The sequence below is a fragment of the Epinephelus lanceolatus genome, chromosome 14 (genome assembly GCF_041903045.1).
Source record: "Epinephelus lanceolatus isolate andai-2023 chromosome 14, ASM4190304v1, whole genome shotgun sequence".
NCBI classification, from domain to species: domain Eukaryota; kingdom Metazoa; phylum Chordata; class Actinopteri; order Perciformes; family Serranidae; genus Epinephelus; species Epinephelus lanceolatus.
The window spans coordinates 38,692,368-38,718,248 of record NC_135747.1 but is presented as its reverse complement, the minus strand read 5'-3'; the positions used below and the strand labels follow the sequence as shown (position 1 = coordinate 38,718,248).

Here is a 25,881-nt window from a genome sequence, read left to right as displayed (position 1 = left end):
TACCCTTGCACCAGGGACACTACGGTGAGCATAAACCTAGTTTTGCAATAAGGAGCGCCATGAAGGCATTTCAAAAGATGGCTGCAGCTGATGTGGAAATTTCTGTTGATATTTTATTTTTAAATTCTGATGGTGAAAATGCAGACACTCGCTCAGACATATTAGTAGTTGGGTTAACAACAACAAAAACGGTATCGGCCCAAAATTTAACAATCTGTACCTCTCTTAACAAAACAGAAAAAAAGAGTAGTTTCTGTCTGAAACAAAGAGAAATGAAAAATAAAACACAAAATCAGGTAACACGCCCCAAAGTAACAATTAGACTTGAAGTGTCAGCTTTGAGCTTTCTGTCCTGATCATTTTAAAATGGTGTCCGGAGAGTAGTAGTTAGAGTTGTTGAAGTGTAAACATTGACGTGAATATTGCCAAACTTGGTCATGGAGGACGATCACAGCGGTGAGGGAGAGTGAGGGAGAGGAGGGGAGGTGTGATTGGAGGAGGAGACAGAAACATAAATGGCAGGAAAACAGGCTGTCATCAGCAGACGTTAATGAAAGAGTTCCTCCTCACTTTCCTGTCCGTCCTCCATAACTGTCCCTCTGAACACACCAGCCTCTCTTTCATCTGTTTCCTGCGCCCCCAGACGTTTCTCTGATGTCCAGCCCATGTTAGTCACAGTGATCCTGTATTTTGCTTTTGAATCAGCTCTGTGACTCATCTGATCCTTTAAATCAAACTGTTGCTCACCTCAGAGCGGCTCATCAGTGTCTCAGCCCTCTGAACTGAACCAGAGATTTCTGTGTTGTCACATGAACGACAGCAACAGAGAAGCAGGCGTTAGACCTCAGGCTGCCTCCAACAACGCTCAGTAAACATGTTTAAAAAGAAAAACATGCAGGGAAAAAAATAAGAATCTGAAACATAGAGTGTAAAGGTAGTGGATGTAAAAGCACCATGAACAGCTGGGTAATGATTAGTTTTAGCATTAACCCCTCCTCCTCCTCCTCCTCCTCCTCCTCCACCTCCTCCTCTTGCTCCTGCTGAGTTAACAGGCAGTAAATGTGTACATGAGTCTGATGAGACCTGTCACTAAACTGAAAAACACTTCCTGTTGATGTTTTCACGATAGAAGCCGATGCATTTCTGTTTATTTGTCTGTTATGTTTTTACAATTTACAGGCTGTGATATTAAAGTGATTTAAGAACATGAGCTCATTATTTCCTCCTCCTCTCCTGTTGTAGATGGCGGCCTACTTTGGACATTCAGTTGCTGCCACTGATGTTAATAACGATGGGTGAGTCTGTCTGTGTTGGAGTTATCAGCTGAGAGCTAACATTTTCTACTGGGAGAGTTCCTTCTATATCCTCTGTTGACTCCTGACAGCACACTGATGGTTCCTCCTCCTCCTCACACTCTTTCTGCCTCCTGGAGATTTAACATCTCCCTTTGTCTTTGGAAATGAGTCACATCTCCGTCCCTCCAGGATTTCGTGGGCTGTTTATGGGATTGTTTCAGCCTGAAACACCTGATTTCATGGCAGTTGGCGTTTTGTTTTGTAGTCAAATTGCAGGGACAAGTGAAAGTAACAAAAAGAGTGTGATGTTGTTCAGTTGAGGACTAGATGTTACCATCCGTGATACACATACTTGAGGCTATGAATGGGAGCAAAAGTGCCATCTGGGGGTCAGAGTGGGAGACAAAGGGTTAGATAGATAGAAGAGTAGGAAAAAGCAAAGGTAGATAGATAAGTAAGAAGGAGCATAGGGAGGCAGAGCCAAAGAGAGACATCTGTGCAGACTGAACTGGACTGGGCTGTACACTCTGCTTCACCCTACTCCCTCATTTTGAGAAGAAACTAACAGGAGAAGAACTTACCTAACTTTAATGCAGGTGGAGTCTAACTGGCCGCACATTCTTGCGAGTGTGGGTTAGAGTTGGAGTCATGCAGGGAGAGGGGGCTAAATTCAAGTTGCTATAGCAGTGAAGGTCGAAGCTGCCGTCTGCTCTCATCGAGTGGAAGTAGTGTCGTAGTGTCGGGGAGTGAGGCTGTTCTGTTCAGGTGTGATGACATGCTGTCTAAACTGTCGTTTTACAAAGTTGATGGCTGTTGATTTCCTCCAACAGACTGACACATAAACTAAAGTGTGAAGTAGCTGAGACATTTCTTAAGTTTTAAAGGTGAAACTTGATTTAGTAAATCGGTGGTTTGAAAGTAGTAACTCCAGACTTAATGCGTCCATTTTAATATCAAACTATGAAAAACATCTCCAACACAGCACACGTCTCTGCCACCTGCAGCGTGATCACAGCTGGTGGCAGTTAAGTGTTGTAAAATGTTGCAGTGTGCCAATTAAAGACAGGCGAAGAAGACCACAAGGTGATGCAAACAATGTAAACAATTCAAAACAAACACTTTACACGTGTTTTATGGGGCAGGAAATACATTCTGTGTGTGTGTGTGTGTGTGTTCGAGGCCTTGAGGACACGTGTGTTGTAGTGAGAAATGTCAGTGTGTGTGTTACAGATCCTTCCCTGCAGTAAAAATACTAACACCACACTAACAATACTCCGCTAAAAGTTAAAGTCCTGTTTTCAGAGCCTTCCTAAAGTAAACGTATTCTCAGCAGGATGTCGTTAAAGTAGTTTCAGTCAAAGTCAGTATGTTTTCCTTCTGTCTGATGTTTTTGGATGAATATTCCTGCTGCAGTAATGTGTCATTTTGTTGCTGCAGATGTTTCAGGTTATGCTCGTTTGAACTCCTTTATATCGTGTTGGGTAGTTTAACCTACAGTGTTGCATCAGATTCTATAAGGTCATATATTTGTTGTGTGGCTGTCCTGTGAGAACCACATATCTCTAAAAAGTCAGAAAAACAGCCTCAGTGTTTCTGAAGTTGCATACTTACATACCGAACACTTGATATTTGAGTGCACAAGTGCATTCACACTGCATTGTACGGGAAAATGTAGTGTACCACTGACGCACTCAAAACAATCCAAAGGTTCAGTGTGGAAGGACGGACACTTCTCACCCTCAATGATCGCCATTGTTGTGGCGTAGCAAACTTCTCAACTTTTGACATGGCAGCTGGGACAACAAGAAGCCTGTTAGTTATACATGTTTTTTGCACTAAGTGCCAAAAGTGTTGTTGAATAGAAGCCGCCAGTAATGTTTGTTGGGTCTATAATGATGTGGTACCGCAAATGTAGTTGCACATTTGAGGGTTTACTCCAGAGAAAGGCAAATAATTAGTACATCATGATAATTTATCATGTCTGACAAACAAGCAGTATCAGTTGACAAGTGCGTCCACAGGAAGTGCGTCACTTCCGGTAAGTACAAAACAGCAGTGTGCGATTTGAGACAATACCCTAATGAAATTAGCACACCACACAAGAAGTACGCAGTGGACATAGTGTTCTACATTGAAGCGCACCAACACAAGTATGTGATTTGAGACACACTTCCTGTTCACTGTTTTATGAGGACGACTTTTCCAGTCATCCAAGAGGGTTTTTAAAAAGTTTATATAGTTTATGAAGGAGTGGTGTAATGTAAAGAAGTAATAATTCTTTTTTTTTTTGTCAATATTCACTTTTAATCCTCTACATTTTCTAAATAAGATGTATACTTTTACACGTTACATTTCCCCTGAACATCTTTGTGACTTACTACAAAATATGGAGGATGAGAGGAAGAGACGGACGGATGAAGGAGTGGGAGGGAAAAACTAGATTTTGTTCTTTAAATCCTTTAAGTGGTGAAAAGACCTCAAAGTGTTACGCTCTATTTTTAAGGTGGTGTACATGTTCAGAAGAAATAAACTTCATAATTCATAACGCTCGCTGCTTTATCACCAACATTCACTTGTACTTTTACTTACTTACTAATTATATTTAATATAATAAAATTACATTTGATACTTAAGTACAGTAAATATCAGATACTCACTTTTACTCAAGTAATATTCTACCAAAGTGATTTACTGGTAAGAAATCTGTACTTTTATTCAAGTGAGGCTCTCAGGTACTTCATCCATCACTGTTGAGAACAAGAAACTCTTGATCCACATCTGGAGATACATGGTTTTCACTGGACAGGAAGTAACTGTCAGACAAATGTAGTGCAGTCAAAACCTCTGAGGTGGAGGAGGAGGAGAAAGGAGCATAACATGGAAATACTCGAGTACAAGTACCTTAAATTTGTACTCGAGTAAATGTACTCAGTTACTGTGTTAATGATGTGTTTGCTTTGTTTCCTCTGTGTGTGTGTGTGTGTGTGTGTGTGTCTGTTAGTCTGGTGGATGTGCTGGTTGGAGCTCCTCTCTTTATGGACAGAGTGGCCAATGGAAAACTGAGGGAGGTCGGACAGGTAGGAAACACACACACACACACACACACACACACACGCACTTTGCAAAACACTGCAGTTATTTAGTAACTAAATATTCCTGTGCACACACATGCAGCTAAAGATGAACGAAGGATGCAGTAAGATGTGTGTTAGCGCTAACGTTAGCATGCTTACACTAAAAACTTTTCCACCAACCACCAGTCAGCTTGCTGTACGTCTCAGCGTTCCTGTTGGAGGTGTGAATGTGAACAGAAATAAGGCCTTGAAGGTGTGAAGTTCTCGAGGGAGCTCCCCAAAACAGTTTGGTCTGAAAATGCCTCATGTTATTGAAATAAGACTCACCAGAGACTTTCTGATGCCATTAAGGTCAAACTAACTCCTTTGAAATATTAGAAAACTAGAGGCACACTGAGACCACAGACCTTTACCAAGACCAAATGCCCCATCTCACAGTGTTAATTAGGGATGCACGAGGCCGAATATTGCAAAAAAACACACATTCGGTATTCAGTGGAATAAGTTAAAAGCAAGGCCGAATAATAGCAGCGTGTTTTGATAACACAATCAAACAGCGTGCCGTGACGCGCGGCGTAAAATGTCGGCAGTGTGGCGATCCTTCCCTCACTGCACTCGCATTTGCGACTAAAAATAGTTTTGAGCGAGCAAAATAGGCTTAAATCATTCAGCACGCTGTGCGAGCAGCCTACAGATTTCAACCAGCAGCAGAAACGAACGGCGAATCCCACTGGTTGTGGGTTGAACGGGGGTCACAGACACAGACAGTAACGTTAATGTATTCCTGTCAAATACGGCGGCCATCGGCTTACCGGTGACGGAGAAGTCGGCTCCAATAATGTCCTCTTCTTGGTGTCATGACTGCCCAAAAGTACCTGAACAGCTGAGCCAGCCGAACACAGGTATGTGACGTGTCAGAGGAGAAACGAGTCGTTCACGGTCCACAAATCTCACCGCTCTTTAGGGACTGTTCTTTACTTATGAAGGGACTGTTCTTTACTTGTCAGGGGAGGAGGGTGGCTGGTTGATTTTTATTTTATTTATTTATTTTATTTTGATCCCCCCTATGTTAATCACTAATTGATGCTGTTTTTGAAGTATGAATAAGTCAATAAGTAATTTATTCCATTGAAATATCATTGCTGTATTATAGAAAAGTGATTTATCTTTTTATAAATGACAAAAGGCACATCTGCCTCATTTTAGCTGTGGTATCCTGATACTACTCAGAACCATGATATTTTCATTGGTATCATACAGTGGGTCCCAATTTTGGTACCATGACAACACTAATCTGGAGGGGGTTCATCTGCAGAAACGAATGAAAAACTAAACAACGATATTCGGTATTCGGTACTCGGTATTCGGCCAAGCGTTTAATATTATTCGGCTTCGGCCACAAATTTTCATTTCGGTGCATCCCTAGTGTTAACGAAAGAAAACAATAATCTGTGGATCCCTGTGATTCAGATCAACTTCACTGGGTTCTCCCTCAGCCCAGGCTTCACCCTTCTACCAAGCTTCATGAAAATCGGCAGTCAGGTTTTATTGTAATCCTGCTGAGGAACAAACCAAACTGAAAATAAAAGGAATATTTCAACTTCAAGGGACTATGTGTGTATCAGTTACTCACCGTGAGAAAACTGTTTCTCTTGTGTCTCCACATTGACCGAAGAATCCAAAAAAAGCTAAATTCTTCACAAACTGAAGTAACCAGGGTCTACCTGTAACATCAGCAAACTGTATCAAAACATCTGTTTACAAATGCTCACACAGCTGGTTCAGAATTATCCAGGTCTCATTTCACAGTTGTGTGATCAGCTCTTCACAAGCGTGGCCTGAACATGCCTGAGCAGAGTTCAAACACACGCACATGCTCAGGTACACTACTCGTCCGTGCATGAGATCAAAATATTGTAGGTGAAAGTCGTCTGAACCAGTTGTGTGAGAGTTTGTAAACAGATGTTTTGATATGGTTTTGCTGTTGTTAATCGAATGTTCCCTTTTTGGATTCTTCAGTCGCAAAGTTTTCTTCATGAATTCAACATAAAACAGGAAGTCACTGATATACACACAGTCTTGTTGCTTGTGAATTATTACTTTAAAGGAAAAAATAACCAAATAACCTCCCTATTTACTGCAGCTGACAGTCTGTGTGTGTGTGTGTGTGTGTGTGTGCGCGCGCGCGCGCATGTGTCCTCCAGGTGTCGGTGTACCTGAGCAAGGGAGGGTTTTCCTTCCAACATCCTCAGTTGCTCACAGGGTCGGATGATTACGCCAGGTACGGCTCTGCCATCGTAGCGCTGGGAGACCTGGACAAGGACGGCTTCAACGGTAAGACACACACAGACACACACAGTCCCTGACATGGATCGTTTCCTGCTCCACCTCACGTCTCCTGTCTCCCTCCAGATGTGGCCATCTCTGCTCCTTATGGAGGCCCCGACCGTCACGGTTTGGTCTACATCCACAATGGCCGCCCTGGAGGACCTGACCCCACACCTTCACAGGTAAATACCACAGACATGGTCTGAGTCTGCAGATTTACACTGTGCTGTGTCACGTTAACTGTGTGTCTCGTCCCTCAGGTCCTGCAGGGGAAGTGGGCGTCCAGCTACATGCCGGCTAGCTTTGGATACGCCATGTCTGGAAACACTGACATAGACCAGAATGGATACCCAGGTACACACACACACACACACACACACACACACACACACAGCAGGGATCACATGAACTGCTGCTGTGTAAAAAGCTGATGTGCGTCTCTGTCTTTCAGATTTAATAGTGGGAGTGTTCGGAGCAGACAAAGCTGTTTTATACAGGTAATCCTACTGTGTGTGTGTGTGTGTGTGCATGTGTGTGTGTGTGTGTGTGTGTGTGTGTGTGTGTGTGTGTGCAGCCCCTGCTGAGGCTGTGTGTGTGTGTGTGTGTGTGTCTGTGAGCAGTTTAATGAGCGAGGCCACCTCTGATATCAAAGAGTTTTCTCCTACTGACTTTATAGATGCTATTAGGAGACGTTTAACCCCTTCAGCAGAGAAACATGCGCCTGTTTAGACCTGAAACTAACATGTGATCCGACCTCAAATGTACAGCAACGACCACCAGGGCGCATTGTGATCCAATCACTGAAAACACTTGCTGAGGTGGTCTGGGACGCATTTGACCACGTATCTTTTGTAGTGTCCACAGTGATGCATCCTGATTCATCCCTGTCAAGAAGATAACAGGAAACACATCATCGCTGCAGGACATGGTGGTTGTTTCGCCTGCTAACACTCTACAACCTGCCTATTTTACAACGGTTTAGACAGTTTGTTTCCATCATTTTGCCCTGTAGAAGGAGACGTGTTGAATTCTGCAGACAGTCATATCTCCAGCTCTACTGACACAATCGCTAACATAGGTAGCAAGCATGTTAGCAAACAGCTAGCCACAGTGTGGATGTACTAACTCAGTTTGTTATCGTATGTGACGTAGGCAGAAGCAAAATCTGAAGACAAGTCAGCTGGAGACAAATGATAGATAAAGGTGTGAGCTGTGACGGACATTCATGAGGACTTGATTGGATGTCAGTATTCGTTCAACATTTAAAGTATTTGCAGCCCAGCCTCCCACATGTGAACTTTGATAGTTTAGTTTTAGTGTGAGTGTGAGCTCCGTGCTGGGGAGCAGCTGGTCTGAAGGTTAAAACAAACGCACAGTGACAGGGCTAACTGTTAGCATCACACGGATGATGGTTATTAACAGGTTTAACGATGGTGTCGAGCTGTTTCAGTGTTGGCTTGAGTTTAATGAGACCGTTAAACGTCCCAGTGTCGGATTTAGCCCCTGCTGTGTTAGCTCGTGCCGACTGAGCAGTTGTTGAATTTACTGGTGCTGATACCTGTGTAACGGCAGCAACAGAAAGTTTGCTCATTTTTCTTATGTTAACATTATATTTATGAATTCATGGGCTTTGTAGAGACTGGTTGTTCAATACATGAATCTCTTGTTGTATTTACACTTATTTTACATTCGAAGATAGATATGTCTATTTCACACATTTTGTCCGTCACTGCCCTCATACTTCCATGTGTTCTTTGTGATGGCACAGATACAGCCAATAGAAACGCGAGAAAAGTTTCACACAGCAACAAATGAGGAGAGGGTGGGGGAGGTCGTAATATTGTAGCTTTAAACGGAGGCAGCATTTGAGACAGCGGTGGTCTGTGCGGCCATTATATAAATACCAACATGTGGACAGAGAATTCTTTCCACCATTTTTTATTTCTTCGTCATCTCTTTCAGTCATATCTTGCTTGAACTACGACACTCTGCCTCCATGATCTCCCGTCGTACTGCTTTGTTTCGTCCGTATCCGTAAGCTTTCAGAAAATGTGCACAAATACGGACAGAAGGCTCCGTTCATCTCCGTCTCTAACGTTGAACATAAATGAGCCCTTACATTCCTATTCTTATGGTAGATTTTCTTTTTGCAAGTACTCGGCTGTCAATTTGGTTTTGGATCACAGAGATGCATGTTAATACCAGTGTATACCAGCTCAGTGTGTTCCCTTGCTAATTTGTTTGTGTTTGTGTGTATGTGTGTGTGTGTGTGTGTGTCAGAGCACGTCCAGTGATCAGTGTGAACGCCACCTTAGACATAACGCCTCTGATCATCAACCCAGAGGAGAAGACCTGCACACTCCCTGGTACCAGCACCATGGTGTCCTGGTGAGTTTCATCTGTTTATCATCATCATCAGTATTTTATTTTACATCAGTTTCCCATGAAAGATCAGCGAACCGGAAAATATCTGTTTACAAAAATATCTGTATGGACAGGGCTTTATTTTCAGGGGATTATACACTAATGAAAACATGCTTATTATATGAAACACCATCTCTGCCAGTATGTAAATCCTTCACACTGGTACTTCAAACATAGAGACTGTCAGACTGAACTCTGCATGTTTCCAGTTTTAAGGTGAAGTACTGTCTGAAGGCCAACGGATTCGGAGCTCCAGCTGCTCTCAGTGAGTTCAACAGCAGCTGAATTTTCTAATGATGCTGTGTGAAGACAGCTAACACACACACACACACACACACACACAGATCTATCATGTCAACATCAGTCATACGTCCTGCAGTGTCGTGACCTCCTCTCTGTTTCATTTCCTCCAGATTTCCGTGTGGACCTCCTGTTGGACCGTCTGAAGCAGAAGGAGGCGACCAAACGTGTCCGTTTCCTGCATGGTGGGACCTTCCAGTACTCCAAGAACATGACGGTGACCAACGGCAAAACCCCGGCCTGTGAGGAGCAGGAGGTCTTCCTGAGGGTGAGCAAATGAAACGCACTTTACAACCAGAGAAGAAGAAGCACAGAAAGGTGTAGGAAAGGTTTATCACGTTTTATTAACAGCAGGTTGTGTTTGACTACACGTGTGTGTAAATCCTTCAGTGTCTGTGTCAGAGGAGCTGTGTGACGTTTGATAAGTGTCCTCCAGTGATGTCACTTGAGTCAGCGTCAGTTGAAGACTACAAGTTAGAAAAGTAAAAACAATCTGGAGGTGTGGAGTTAGAAAGAAGTTACAGCTCATCTCAGAGTCTACCACACTGCTGTCAGAAGGAGAGGTGCATTGTGGGTATTGTAGGCTCCGGGTTTTGATGATTCTGCTGCATCGACGACTGCATCTGTGAGCTACATGTGGACACAAAGTCTCACTCCCTCAGAATAAGAGTTGTCTCATTGTGTCTCTGTCTCTTTGTGTCTCTGTCTCTCAGGATGACCGTGAGTTTCGGGATAAGATCACGCCCATCTCCGTGGCGATGGAGTACAAACTGGACTACCAGCTAGCTGCAGATCAAACGGGACTGCTGCCCATCATCGACATGTCTGCGCCGTCCAACGTCACCAAGCAGGTAACACACCTGAGTGTGTGTGTGTGTGTGTGTGTGTCTGTCTTACATTTATTATATTTAGTTGGACTGATGCCTTCACTGCCTCAACTTTAAGTATTCAGTATTGTATGACTAACCTGTTCCTCCCTCCCTCAGGCTCACATCCTGTTGGATTGTGGAGATGACAACATCTGCAAACCTGACCTGAAGCTGTCGGTGAAGAGGTGAGAAACTGTTGATGACCTCAGGCTGCAAGCTTCACTCCTCTGAGCTCAGTTATATAAACTTAGTGACGCTGTGATTCAGAGGCTGAGTGAGCACAGGACAGGCTGTGTTTCACCTTGTTCGATAAACAGTGGAATGTTAGGTGGTACAGTGGTCAGTTTGTTAGCTTTGGTCGGACCTCGTAGTCCTGCCGCTGTCATGTTTGTTCATCGTCTCAGACAGACTTTTTCGGTCTCTTTTATTGTCGTCTCTCCTGCAGCGACCGTGAGCAGATCTACATCGGCGACGACAACGCTCTGACTCTGGAGATCAGCGCTGAGAATCAGGGAGAGGGAGCCTACGAGGCCGAGCTCCACGTCTACCCTCCACAACAGGCCGACTTCACCGGTGTTGTCCGCAGTCAGGTAACGCCACCTGAGCCCAGAGCTGAGCGGCATTTAAAGCTCTTCAATACTGAAGCCAGGACAGCGTTTCCTCTGGTTCCTTCACTGTGTAGAGTTTGTTTCTCTGAGCTCATCTCAAACCTCAGTTACCTTAAAGGAGGGACAGTTTAAAGGGAAATTTCGGTTTATTTCAACCTGTCTCCTATCGTCCTAAATTTGTTTCAAGTGACTAGTGACATAAAAATAATAGTTAGCATGTTAGCCGTTAGCCTAGATACAGCCGGGGCCCATAGTAGCGTCAGACATGTTAAAACGTAAGTGAACGGGCAACCTTCAAGTGCAAAGTTAGTCCACTAAACAAGCTTTTTTTCCACAAAGACCGCCTCATATCGTTAGGATAAATGTCAGAGAACATATAGAAAACGACATGTAAACGTGTTGTGTTACCTTACTGGTGTGCTGCCATGTTTGTTTACCATTTAGCTCTGCTTTCCAAAGCGCGGCCGAAATATCGCGTGAACAAGCAGCAATCTCATACCGTGCCTGAAATCTCGTGAGAACAAGCAGCAACAGCTGGAAGGCAGAACTGGACAGTAGCCTGAAAAGTTCATTCATTTATTTTATGAAAGATTTATAGAAGAGGCGCAACAGGTAGAGGACGAGAGAGGAGGAATGGCTGCTGCAAGGCTGCGTAGCTCTGGAGATTGGTGGTGTACCTGTGAATGCTGTGCCCCAGTGCCCACAGAAGAGGAATGCCTCTGTTGCAAGGAATGGGACCGGTTGCATCCTTATTTTCAAGGTCTGGATGTGACCGAGGACGAGACACCTCCACCTGGAGTAGTATCCAGCTGGGCTTTATCTAGAGCTCACGAGATTTCAGGCACGGTATGAGATCGCTGCTTGTTCTCGCGATATTTCGGCCACGCTTTGGAAAGCAGAGCTAAATGGTAAACAAACATGGCAGCACACCGGTAAGGTAAGACAACACGTTTACATGTCGTTTTCTATATGTTCTCTGACATTTATCCTAACGATATGAGGCGGTCTTTGTGGAAAAAAAGCTTGTTTAGTGGACTAACTTTGCACTTGAAGGTTGCCCGTTCACTTACGTTTTAACAGGTCTGACACTACTATGCGCCCTGGCTGTATCTAGGCTAACGGCTAACATGCTAACTATTATTTTTATGTCACTAGTCACTTGAAACAAATTTAGGACGATAGGAGACGGGTTGAAATAAGCCGAAATTTCCCTTTAACTATGCAACACGTTTCATACACAGAGAGGTTTACATCACACATTAAAGCATGAGGAAAAGGAACAAACATTTAAAGCATAGAAACCTTTGTAAAGGAAATTATACACTGAAAACTGAGACATAAACACAAGAGTGGGTGGAGAGGTGCTTCATGATGAGTATTTAGATATAGATGAGAACAAACCCAGTATTCTCTCTGCTGTTACCAGAGATCAAACTGTGATGATGAGTGTTGTGTGTTCATGTACAGGCCCTTAGCAGATTGTCGTGCGCCTACAAGAAGGAGAACCAGACCAAGATGGTGGTGTGTGACCTGGGAAACCCCATGAAGGGAGGAACCAAGGTCAGTGCTGCCGTCACGTGACTGTACTCACCATGCCTCCTGCTGCATTCAGCGTATTGTAGAAGCTAATCTGACACGTTTGTGGAGCCGAATTTAAATTTTAGAATTTAAACTGATGGTGTCAAGTAAACATAGCTAACATGATGTTGTTCTTTACTCTCTGTCTCCTGCTGCTCTCTGATTGGTCCTTTGCTGTCTCTTCCTGTGCTGTGATTGGCCAGGTGCTGGCAGAGTTGCGGTTCAGCGTGCATCAGCTGTCAGAGGAGGACACCTCGGTGAAGTTTGACCTGCAGATAGTCAGGTACAGTCCTGCCTCTTGTCTTTGTCCACAGCCTGCTTCTCTTTGTTTTGGCAGAGGATCTGTCATGACCTCCTGTCGCTGCTTCTCTTCTGCTTCATAACTGAGTGAAATGTGAACACACAGACATGAAATCATACAACCAAAGTGCTGTTCAATTAAATAGAATAAGTAAAATACAATAACATGGAAACAGCAAAATCTAAGAGCATTAACATAACAAAGGAGGTCTGCGTCGCCACGATGTGTAGTTACATTTCTGGGGAGGTGTACGTTAGGCTATAGTCTCAATTGCGGGACTTTAAGGAGCAACTGGTCTGAGGATCTGAAAGGTCTTGGGTTGGAGAGGGGGCAGAGGAGCTCAGAGATGTATGGGGGCCTTGTAAGATTTTAAAGACCAACAGTAGACCTATACTTGACCAGTAACCAATGCAGGGATGCCAGTACAGGTGTGATGTGGTCTGTTGTCATGTACTTGGTTGTGTGTTGGTGAGGTTCAGGCCTGAGAAGAGAGACAAAGATCTGCTGCTAAGAGTCTGTGACACATCAGCATTCATTAAAGCAGAGCTGGTTTCTTTCAAATACTCATTTAAATAACAAAAAACTGCGAAGGAAGCAGCTCACAGAGAGAACAGGCAGACAGACAGGAAGAGATAGAACAGACAGACAGACAGTATACTCTCCTCTGAGTGTGTCTGTGTGGCAGCGACGGAGGCATGTTAATAACAGACAGACAGAGTTAATAACAGGGTTGGTTTCACTCTGACAGCTCTCACTGCTGCTTCAGCTCTTTACAGTGGACACACAATCACAGGGATTCATTATACTGCTGCTAAAACTCACCATCATTCTCACTGTGGATTCATCTGAATGTTTGTTTATAACATGTCAGAAAATAATTAAAAATACTAATGATAACGTGACGTCTTCAAATGTATAGTTTTGTCCAAAAATGTTAAAGATGTAAAACAGAAACACTATGAGTCACATTCACCCATTCACACACACATTCATACACTGGTGGCTGAGGCTACCATACAAGGTGCCACTTGCTACTTCATTTTTTTGTTCGTTTAACACACTTACACACTGATGGAACAGCCATTGGGAGCAATTGACCTATGGCTAAGCTACGCCCCCCTCCACTCACTCAGACACAGCGTTGCCAGGTGTACGATAATTATCATATTTGTACGATAATTTGGCCCTCTGTACGATGTACGATCAATAATCCAAAAAAAGGCCAAATGTACGATGATTTGACCATTTCATGAATGTGTGGTTGTAATCAGTATGCCAGAGTTTTTTTGGGAGCCCTGAAGGCATCTGTTCACATGTGACATGTTTCCAGCCGATTGCACTTTTCTTAGCATGAGATACGGGTGACGTTTGTCTCTGAACAATGAGCACGATTGGCCGAATGGTCAGCTGTACCCGCCCCACGAGGCGCTAGGACCCGTCAGGAAGTTGAGCGAGAATGAGATTCAAAACAGAAGAAGAGGAAAAACAGAAGCAAGGAAAATGGAAAAAAACTAAACCAAAAACGTAAACACTAGAGTGACTATATTTGCCTGTAGCGCATCAGTAGGATTGTTATTTTGGTTATGACGAATGTACGATAATTTCCCTCAAAAGTACACGGCATTTCGCAGGAGGCAGTTGATGATTTTTGGGGACATAACGATCAGATGTCATTGAGAAGTAACCAAAAGGCCTAAACTACGCATTGGAGGGATATATTCATCATTTTATTGTTGAGAAGGTCGATGAAAAGCTTAAATTACAAGCCAAAATTTACAGGTCACAGTGTACGCTTGTGAACCGCATCTGGTTGCCGTCGCCATCAAAGACAACAAGTTAAAGTGCCACTGAAGTTAAGGTTTTTGGCTCAGAATATGAGAAAAGGATAACGGCCTTTTTACCATCTTTACCAAGAGTGTCTCTCCGTTAGTTTGGTGCTACAGTATTTACACTGAATCATTCAGCATAACGTTTGCCAACCTTTGTTATCTCTGCCATTACAGATAAGTTAATGAAGCTAAGCTCCGGAAGTTAACGTTAGCTTAACTAGAGCCCTTTGGACAACAGCTAACAATGATGTACGATCACCAAAGTACAAAACTAGAACAAAATAGGCTAATGAACTCCCAGCAAACAAGGTGACATGATGAACAACGCAGCTAGGAGCTAACGTTAGGCTAACTTTAGCTAACGTTAGCTAGAGATGTTAAAGATAACTTTATATTTCTTTCCAGCAAAGTGACAATATGTTGCCTCAAACACAATGTTGACTTACCTTAGAACAGATGTAGACATCATTGTTAATCTTATTCACGTTGAGTTGATGTTGTGGTCTAACGTTACCACACAACTTTATCCAAAGGAGACACTTTTCTCGGTTGAGATGTGGTTTAAAGTGTAAAAAATACACCTCGTCGCCCAGCCTCTCAGGATACCTTGTGTCAGAGGTGATACATTGATGATGGAAAAGCCTCATACAACCTCACTTCAAAGAATCAAACTCTTTAAATCATTGTGTTGCAGCTGTTCATTCAGTCAATTTATAGGAGCTTCACGTCAGCGTGATGAAGTTCAATGAGCCAGAATCATTTTAATTTGTGGTTCTTTAGAAGCAGTAAAAGTTTCTTCTGTTTAATGTCACGGTGATTCATGTCAGCCCAAAACAACCTGACTGTCCCCATGTGTTTGTATATTTTGGTATTAAGAAGCAGTTCAGAGCTCAAAGCAACGCCTTTCTTTTGTAGGATTTATTTTGGCCATAAGTGTCCTGAATATTTTAAAGTAATCCAGACTTAACTCTTAAAACTGATCCTGAACATGTGTCGGTCCACCTGTGTGTTGTTTCAGCAGATGATCGGGACCTCGGTGTCTCTGCTGATCCTGAGAACTGATATTAAATCTCTTTATTCAGACATCTTTTATATTAAAGTCAGAGCTGTGTGAAATATTTCTATTTGGAAACTGCATCTGAGAGAAAGGATGGAAGCACAGAAGCAAAGACAGGAAGGATGGAAGGGAAAAAAAGGGAAGGACGGAAAGGAAGGGAAGAAGGATTAAAGGAGAAAAGGAAGAAGGGAAAATGAATAGAAGGAAGAAGGAAAGAAAGGAAGGATTTAAGTAAGAAGAAAGCAAGGACAGAAGGTGGAAAGAAAGGAAGGGAGGATTAGAGAAAGGGAGTGAAGAGGACAGAAAGAAAGGATGGGTTGAAGGAAGGAGAAAAGGATACTTACTGATCCTCAGTAAGTGTGTCAGGTGAAAGGCAGCAGCTCCACCCTGTGGCTGTTTTTATTATAGCACCAACAGACCTTCACACCCTTCTGTTTACAGTTTGTGTTCTGTAAACATGTTGTTTATTGGTTTGTTGTTTTTATCACATGAAGATGACATGTGATGTTTCCTCTGTGTGTGTTTCAGCTCCAATCAGTTCGACAATGTGAGTCCTCGAGTCTCCAGTGTCACCAAGCTGGCTGTCCTCGCTAAAGTCTCAATCAGAGGGTAACACACACACACACACACTTTAATGTATATTTTAACATTTTGTGCCAAACTTTTGACCATGAGTCTGATTTTAGTTTTAAATGGTATGAATTTGCTATTTTATAAAATAATTATTTTTAAACCCTAAAAGCAGCTGTAATCTTTATTTATATAGATTTATAACGTGTGTGTGTGTGTGTGTGTGTGTGTGTGTGTGTGTGTGTGTGTCCAGAACGTCATCTCCCAGTCAAGTGCTTCTTCCCATCGCCAATTGGAAACCTAAAGATCCTCCTGTGGTCGGAGACGACATCGGACCACAGATAGTTCACGTCTACGAGGTACACAGACAAACACATGAAGACACAGTACACACAGATGCACATACAAAAATGTTCTCAGACAGAGAGGGGGGGATATAACAAATGAGGTAGATTTAATTTGAAACTATGATGTTTGTGCACCACTCTGAAAAGTATGTGTTTATCAATTTGTGGGGTGATTTTGTGGAACGCACAGGTATTAAAAAAGTTAGGATCCCCGACTCCCCCCAACAGAGGTTCTAGCGAAGCTCCTAATGTCCTCAAATTATAGAAACGCTTGCAGTTTATTAATACACAATATAATCAATAATAAAGGATGTTGTATTGAAATACCCAGCAGTATGTCCACCTTATTCCAAGCCGTCTCTAATTTGACTCAACTTCAAATTCAATTGCAGCTTTTTAAACCTTTAATATTTAATGTTTGAGTTATTTAGCTTCTAAATGAAGAACAGCTTCCTGTGAGCAGCTGCTGCCTTTATTACTCAGTGTCTAAATGTGTCGTAGAGAGGACAAAATGATTCAGCACATTGTTTGAACCGATAATCTCTAAAAAGACGATGTCTGTCTGCTCTCAGCTCCTGAACAGCGGGCCCAGTACCATCAGTAAAGCGTCTCTGGAAATCGATTGGCCGTACCGCTATAAGAACGACTCGCTGCTCTACATCACCAGCTTCGAAACAGACGGACCGATCAACTGCACCACCGACGTGGAGATCAACCCACTCAACGTCTCGGTGAGAAACACACAAACAAATACATGTATAAACTTAATAAACACCAGTTCTCACGTTTGTTTAAAGTTTCATGAGTTGAACTTCTTTATTTCCTTCAGTTTCAGCTTGGTCCTCGCACCGTTCTGTGCTCAGGTCCTGATACTATGATTGTAATGTGTATGTGTGTGCGTGTGTGTGTGTGTGTGTGTTTTAGAACCCGCTGTCCTCGGGGAAGAACACCAGTGGGGTTCCAACCAGAGAACGAGACACAGAGGGACGGAACCGAAACCAAGCCCGCCGCAAGAGAGACCTGGAGTCAAGAGACGCACAGAACGACCTACAAACACTGGTAACACACACACACACACACACACCTGTAAGTTTAATTTATACACAACACTTACAGGATAAAATAAACACATTATTTCTTACACAGGAAACAGCAGGTGGTGGTAAATGGTGCCAGTTCAGGCTGGAAACTGGTGACCTCTGGTGTTCCACAGGGATCCGTGCTCGCCCCGCTACTCTTTGTTGTTTATGTAAATATTTACCAAGTGTGATCCAATCTGTTGACACAGAAATATCTAGAATAATCATTAAGGACACTGACACGGTCCATCTTCAAGAAGTTCTCCGTGGTATGAGTAGTAGGTGTGACTGATGGTTACTGAAATCAAATCCAGAGAAACTTAAACCTTTACACACTGGGAAATCTAATCATAATAGAGTTAAATATACAACTGGAGATGTGGTGGTTCAGCAAGTGGAAGAGGAAGAAGATACAGGTGTACTGATTGACAGTTCATTTGAATTCCGCATGCACATTACTTAAAAAAAATAAAAAGGCAAACTCTTTGGTGGAGGTAACCAGAAGAACTTTAAAAAATTAACAACAACAACAAAGTAATTTGTCTATGTGATAAAAAAAATTGGATGTCATAAAATTTTGCTCAGCTCTATTCTAATAAAACTGAAATCGTCACTTGGTCCCAGCCTGACACCACACAAATACTGCCATCTGCTGGTTACCTGTCTCAACACAGTGACAGTAATTTGTTTTAAGCAACATGTCACTAAGCTTATCCAATCATGTTTTTATTTCATCTGCACATTTTGTTCTCCAAAATCCATTTTTTTTAATTTCCAACATGCCTGACAAAGATCTCTGTCAGATCTAAACATAGAATTAGAATTACTAGGAGCTTTTAATTACATGAACACGAACCAACTCTACTCAAAATTAGTCCCTGACTAAATCTGACTCTGTGAAAGTCTGTGATTATTTTCTACATAACTGACTCTGTGTGTGTGTGTGTGTGTGTGTGTGTGTGTTGTGTGCGTGCGTGTGTGCGTGTGTGTAGGACTGCAGTACAGCAGCGTGTCAGCGGCTGAGATGCCAGGTCGGTCGTCTGGAAAGGAGGAAGAACGCCATCCTCTTCATCTACTCCAGACTGACTGTCAACAACTTCCTCAGGGTAATCACAGAAGAAGAAACACAGATGCTCCTCATAACTGCCTGAGAATCATCATGTTTTTAACTTTCCCTCAGACAGCTGTGTGAACATTCATGCGTGCTCTTCAAACAGGAGCTGCTCATCATTCAGCTCCCTGTGAACGGAGAACATTTGACCACATAGAAACATATATAAACTAAAAAAAACAACATAGCCTGGACTCTGTTTTTTCTCAGCCCTGTTATTCGTTGGACGTCATGATGGATGGACGATTTGTTAGACGTGTGTTTGTTTTTCTTTCATTTCAGACTGAGAATCAGAATCGTTCATATGCGGTTCGATCGACGGCCTCCTTCATTGTCATTGAGATGCCATACAAGAACCTGGTGTCGGACCTACCGTCTAATAGCACTACTGTAAGACACACAAACACAGACACACACAAGTCATCAGTGTACGGTAGAAATATGACATAAAGAGAGCGTAAATAATATCAGCGTTATCTAAATGTAAAACGTGTGATTGTTCTCAGTTCTTCCTCTCATGCGGATGCCAGTGTATAAAAAGTGTTTAAACAGGAGTGTGTGTGTGTGTTTGTGTTCAGGTGAGTCTGTCGGTGATGTGGGTGACAGAAGAGACTCAGCCGGTGCCCGGTTGGGTGGTGGCTCTGGCTGTACTGGCAGGACTGCTGCTGCTGGCGCTGCTCATCTTCATCATGTACAAGGTGAGACACTAACACTGTGAGGACACTGAGGTTTTAACAGGAGTGTAAATCTTTTCGTGTCTCTGTCAGAGGGAGCTGCTGCCTGATGTCTGATATATGTCCTCGAGTGATGTCACTTTGTCAGCATGTGTGGGTGTGAGCCCTTACAGAGTCGTTGAGGTCACATGAGTCGTTGACCCATCCAGCCATCTTGGGTGTCATTAGGGTTAGATGGGTCCACTTAGGGTCCCAGGAGACGGATTAAGGTTCTCTTTAAGGGTTCACACCCACACATGGTTTAAAGCCTGTGACTCAGCACCAGTCTGTTAGAACTGAAGAAGCCTCTTGGATGAGAGGTGAAACGTCTTCAAGAAACTCAAGTTAGGTCCAGTTGCCTACGATACAGCACTGAACATTACCATGACCTGGACGACTGAAAATCTCCACCAACATAGACGATGTCATAGATTTCAGGCTGATGAAGACAAACATCATCGGCTCCAGTACTAAACTAACTGCATTTATCTTCTCCTCTTCCTCCTCAGTTGGGTTTCTTTAAGCGTGTCCGCCCCCCCCAGGAGGACTGCACAGAGAAGGAGCAGCTGCAGCCAGAGGAGAACGGCAACACTGACGCCTAGAGGTCAAACTGTGTTCGAACAGACAGGAAGTCCAGGAGAGAAAAAAAATTCAGGGTAAAATGGACGCGGAGAGAATTTCACTGTATTCACTGTTGAGTGGCAGATAATGGTACTGGTTTAAGATATAGTAAGGGTTGTTTTTTGTTAAACGAGTGTTGTGTTTGTGCCAAAAGAGAAGCTCCACCTGAGCTCCACCTGTCGCAGGTGAAACCCTCACAGCTCAATATTAAAAGTCAACAGTTTAAGGAGTAGTTTGGGAATCAGAGAGTCAGATGTTCAGTTTGATTCAGTTCTCACATCTGTACAGTAAATATGAAGCTACAACCAGCAGTTGGTTAGCTTAGCTTAGCATAAAAACTAATATGATTAATTCATATATTTTGTGCTGTTAGGAGGATTTTTGTTACCTTAGTTGCTTTGCTAAGCGAACCAGGAGCTTCATATTTATGGGAACAAATAAAAGACTTAAGTATTTTAATTTCAACAACCACTTAATATTAAATATTGAAATTAAAATATCACTGAATATAAAGCATTAAGATATTTTACTTAAAAAACATGCATCTTAATTTATTTGTTTTAAATTCACCTCCTTGAAATTAAAATATGAATTTAATTGATTTGCAATTTCAAAGCAGAATTTGAAGATATTTTTGTCAACATTCAAAAATTCAAGTTTAAAAAAGAAAAAAAAACATTTTTCAAGTTTCATATTTCAAGTTTTTTAAAATAATTAAGTAAATAAATAAGGTTTTTTTTTCTGCTTTAACTTTTGGATTTGAATTTCAGCAATCAAATTTTAGCAACCTGAATATGTTTGTTGAATTGTAAAAGTTCAACCTTTGATCCAAATTTGTGAACATTGACAAAAATATATTCAAATTCAGCTGTCGATATTTTTAATTATTGCTTTATTTTCAAAGAAGTGAATCCACAACAAATAATTCCGATACTTAACAGATACAGATACAGAACGCCTCATGGGTCAAAACTCGGTGTTTGTAAATGAAACATTGGTGTAATTTATGTTGACATTGGAGGTTTTCGTCGCACCAGAGCTTGTGGAGTTTGGCTTGATATTTAATTTGCACATTTTGTTTTCCAAACCCAAAATAATTGATGAACTGTAGGGGCTTGTTGCCCAGAAAGTCCAGAACTGCTGATAAATTTGATGTATTTTTTTTATCCTGCCCCGAACAACAAACCTGTTTTCTACAAGAACAGAACAGTGAACTGTTGTTGCCGTAGTTTATCTTCTGTGGATTTATAAAGATTTACATCTGAATCTGAGACCGTCTGAGATGAGATTCTGCTCAATGATTACCGGGTAAGGTATTTTCATTAGCTTCCACAAAGGGCTAGCTCGTCTTCCCAGTAATCATGTATAATACTAAACACAATACAAAGTAACAGCAATTTTTAAAAATCACAATCAAACGAAAAGGCATAATTTATTGAAAACTTGCAACGAAAACAAAAAAGCACATGTCAGTGCTAAGCTAAGCTAAGCAAAAAAAAAACCAAATCAATTGATGAAGCAGATGATTTCTGGTCGTCATCGCAGCCTTTATACTTCTGAAACGACTGCCCTGTTCAGGTGCTGTTCGTGATTAATTCCAACAGCAATAATGCAGCAATATGAAATTTGAATGGTTGGCAATAAGTGTCTGATAATCTGCATTCAGCTCTTTATTTTTGGATAAAGATGGTTTCGTTTGCTACGATATGGGAAAATGAGGAGTGTTACAGTAATATATTTACCCTGATATATTCTTTTTGCTTCATGTGTGTTGGGGGGCGGGGGTTGGGGTTCTTTGGGATGCTGGTTTGGGTGTTTTCAGTATTTTTTTTTTTTATGTATTTAAAAAAAAAAAAAAAAAAAAAAAAACGATCATGAGTCCGACTCATTTCAACAAGATTTAGAAATTGTTTTGCAAAGTTTGTTCAGTAGTTTTTGTAAGAAAATGATGTTTGGCTGGAAAATCAATGCAAGTCATGAGTCTGTCATTTGTAAAATTGACAGTTCGCTAAACCCCGCCCCAAAAATAGTGATGTCAAACCACAGCCAGGCACAACAGGTCTGTCAGTATTCAGATTTTTAACGGTGTGCAAGACGCATTAAAAAAAAAAACACAAGTGAAATAAAAATATTAAACTGCTATAAATTAAACTGCAGTCCCTAGCATGTCCAGCTAGCTAGCTTACAACCTATAGTAGTAAGCGTTACCCCCAAGGCTAAGAGTTAGCATGTCATAAGCTAATGACAGTAAGTTGTTGGGTTAGGTTATGATTTTTGAAGTTTTTAAACTTAATATTAAAGTCAGCCGGAGACATATGTAGTGGAACATTAGCTTAATTAGCTAGCTAGCTAGCCACATTTTATTAACTGTGGCTTGCTAGCTACAGTTAATAAAATGTTGTTCGAAATGAGATCCTGCTTTTGTTTACTACTGTGAGAATTTGAGAATCCTTTTTTTTTTTAAAAATTACTAAGAACTTTTACGGTAAATCTGCCACCGTTTTAATTTTAAAGTGTACGAGTGCCATACGAGAATGGGAAATGCTAACAGGCGTAGCAAAGGTTATAGCAAAGGCTTATGGAACAGTCAGTCAGCTACTGTTGGATCTTTACCGCCCTGCACTGAAGCCTTTGTTCCTCCACTTCTTTTTTACTTTAATTCCTCGTACTTTATCTCCGATATCAGAGTCAAGACTGTTAGCTTTAGCCTCTGTGTGTTAGCGTGATGTCTTGTAGCCATAAAGTTTAGATTAAATACCAGTTAAAGAATATAAAAAGTATAAATATAAAAAGTCAGCAGGAGACTGTTTTTTAACGAACCCATAGAGCTAATATTAGCTTTATTAGCTAGCTAGCTACAGCTAATAGAATGTAGGTAGAAATGAGAATTTGTGGAGAATCTGCCACCATTATCATTTTAAACTGTACATGTGCCAGCAGCATTGACCACAGAGGGCGGGGCTTAACGAACAGTCAGATAGCTACAGTTGGATCTTTCCCGCCCTGCACTGAGGCTTCCTTGTTCTTCTACTTATGATTTTTCTAATAGTATTATTTGTCATCAGATTTCATGAGTGGCAGCTTTGCTGAGAAACAAAAACGCGAGAGGCAGGTTGCCATTTTCTGTTGGTATGAGTGACTTTGAGTGTGTGAATATAAATATATATAAAAAAGAAAGAAAAAAAACTTTGCTATGAATTTGCCCATATTGGGTTCGCATCATGAATTACTGTTCAAGGTTGATGATAATTTTAGAAAATATATTAATCCATTTAACAGTCACAATGAAATAACTCCACAGGAACACTTTTAGCACATTATACATCTTGTTTTAATCTTACGCTTTCATGTCTGTCGTCCCGCTGAATATCCTCTGCTGATGTCACTTCTGCCGTCATTATTTTGTTTGCAGCTCTTTGTTTGACAGCAGATGTTAGGGATGTACTTATACTACTGTTGGACGTTAGTGTCACAGATCACTCCAGATACAAAATATTGTGGCTTCCAAATAAGTTCAAAAACAGCCGCCCGCAGACGCCATAACAGGAGATAAGATGAACTCACTGATTTGTTTAATTGGTGCATTAAAGTGACTCAAAAATAATGGGAAACTAGGACTTGGTAGGTCCGTTAATTAAAGGTCATAAATGTTCAGTATGAGCTCAGTAGATATTTCGTCAGGACGGAGAGACTCACTGCACTGTAGAAACTTTTATAAAGGTTTTTTTTAAGGACGTTGGTGTTTAAATTAGTGAAATACTTTTCAGCCTTTCAGCAGAGTTCAGCAGGACTGAAGTCTCTTCACTCCGTCACTTCAAAATATAAAAACAAAAGCTGCAGTTTACTGAAAAATCTGTGGTCAGACGTTCTGCTCTGAGGACAAATACAGACAGCCGAGTTACAGATAACGTTAGAAAAATAAAATAAAATCAGAGCCTAAAAATACGTAAAATTAACTGAAGACAGAATCGAACCTTCCCGAACTGACTGAACAGAGTCGTCTGTCTGTCTGTCTGAGGGGTTTTCACTGTATTTTATATTAAATACCGCCATCTTTGTCTGTCTTTCTGCCATCAGAACATGTGGACTATTTTTGATGTATGTGTTCTTTCACCTAGAGAATAAAAAAATTACTATTTCATAAGGAGATGATTTCACCTTTGAACTGAAATAAACTGATTTCTTCACATTTGGGTTTTTTTGTTTGTTTTGTCTTCGTATTTTTTAGTTTTGAAGCACACATCTGAAACTCTGAACATAAAACATTAGATATGAGACAAACCTCGACTCTTATGTTGTTGGAAAGTTTTATATTTTGCCACCAGTGCTGGAAAGTACTTAAGTACAGTACTTAAGTACAGCTCAGAGGTATGTGTACTTTACTTTAGTATTTCCATTATCTGTTACTTTATGTTCCACTTCTCTACATTTATCTGATAGTTTTAGTTACTCTGCAGATTAATTATACAAAATATCACCAAATAACAGTGATGTATTATTACAATAAGTTCAAATAAAACTTTGTTGATCCCCAGGAGGAAAATCACAAGCTACCAGCAGAATAGAAAAGTGATTTAAATTAGCTCCACCTTCACACAGTAATACTAATTAAGATCTAATAATTTAACATACATGATTCTGAAATGAGCCATTCTGCATAATTACTACTTAAATTTTTAGTAAAATTTTGTTCCTAATTTATTTGAACTTTTACTAAAGTAGCATTTTGAATTAATGAGTTGTGTAGTAAGTATTTCTACACGGCGGTATCTGTACCTTCAATGGTCTTTACTCTCTTAAATCTATTTATTTATCTATAGTTTTAATTACTATATTAACATGATCTGTTTTTATTTTAAGAAAACAGAATGAATTATTTGCCAAAAAATGACATATATATCCACAGAAAAAACAATAAAATATATATTTTTTTAAGTTCACCAGTCCATTTTACCAAATTCAACCAGTGGACTATCTGCTAATAAACATGTAAAATCCTGCTGGTGCACTAAGTACTAAAACTCAAGAATCAGTTACTATAAATCAGTATTACAGTTGTGCGTTCTCCGCTTTTATCACAGGAAGTCGTGACAAAATGCAGACTTTTATTTTTTATTTAAAGGAACAGTTCAACAGTTCGGAAGAGAAGCTTGGCATCGTCATCGTCTCGTGTCTGGTAGGTGGATTTTGTTCCCTTTGGACAGAGCCAGGCTAACAGTTTTCCCCTGTTTCCAGTCTTTATGCTAAGCTAAGCTAACTGTCCCCTGACCATAGCTTCATATTTACTTTGATATTTTATTACATTTTACATTTAAAAAAACACATGAACTTTTCAAACATGATGCATTGTCTTGTTTTTGTGTGTGAAATTTTAGTCTACACAGAAACTAAAGCTGTCAGATAAATAGTACAGTAAAATAGTGGAGTCAGTATTTAATACAAGAAAATGGAAATAGGGCTGTAAATATAGTCAGTGCAGGCAGGGCGGTTGCTCTGAATATATGAACAAAATGTTATAAAATATAAAGTATATGCTTACTCTACATAAACTATAAATAAGGTATAAAAACTCTTCTTTGGTATTTTTGTCCGATACATGTATGCTATGAAGATTCCTGGGTGATATGCATGTTGGTGTAATTCAGTGTCAAGTCTCAATTTGATCATGTGATGATAAGATCATACAGTAGCTAGTTAAGGTGCATAACAATGTAGTAGGGAGCCTTATGGGCTATCATGATGGCGTGCACTGGGGCCCGTTGTAACTACCTTAAGCC

The 25,881-nt window shown here is 41.1% G+C and overlaps 1 protein-coding gene across 1 annotated transcript in view; it reads left to right on the top strand.

The window, feature by feature from the left end:
• The window catches only part of itgav (integrin, alpha V), a 46,708-nt gene extending 25,182 nt beyond the window's left edge, over positions 1-21,526 (top strand). Inside the window, exons 11-32 of the mRNA XM_033617287.2 lie at positions 1,243-1,295; positions 4,297-4,372; positions 6,574-6,703; positions 6,782-6,879; positions 6,958-7,051; positions 7,149-7,194; positions 8,978-9,085; positions 9,331-9,386; positions 9,535-9,689; positions 10,135-10,272; positions 10,408-10,475; positions 10,736-10,880; positions 12,366-12,458; positions 12,680-12,759; positions 16,192-16,272; positions 16,487-16,592; positions 17,153-17,311; positions 17,505-17,639; positions 18,652-18,765; positions 19,053-19,160; positions 19,349-19,468; positions 19,993-21,526. Coding sequence (XP_033473178.1) covers positions 1,243-1,295; positions 4,297-4,372; positions 6,574-6,703; positions 6,782-6,879; positions 6,958-7,051; positions 7,149-7,194; positions 8,978-9,085; positions 9,331-9,386; positions 9,535-9,689; positions 10,135-10,272; positions 10,408-10,475; positions 10,736-10,880; positions 12,366-12,458; positions 12,680-12,759; positions 16,192-16,272; positions 16,487-16,592; positions 17,153-17,311; positions 17,505-17,639; positions 18,652-18,765; positions 19,053-19,160; positions 19,349-19,468; positions 19,993-20,085 — 2,256 coding nt within the window. The 3' untranslated portion in view covers positions 20,086-21,526. The remainder of the gene's footprint in view (positions 1-1,242; positions 1,296-4,296; positions 4,373-6,573; positions 6,704-6,781; positions 6,880-6,957; positions 7,052-7,148; positions 7,195-8,977; positions 9,086-9,330; positions 9,387-9,534; positions 9,690-10,134; positions 10,273-10,407; positions 10,476-10,735; positions 10,881-12,365; positions 12,459-12,679; positions 12,760-16,191; positions 16,273-16,486; positions 16,593-17,152; positions 17,312-17,504; positions 17,640-18,651; positions 18,766-19,052; positions 19,161-19,348; positions 19,469-19,992) is intronic.
• Positions 21,527-25,881: the final 4,355 nt, after the last annotated feature.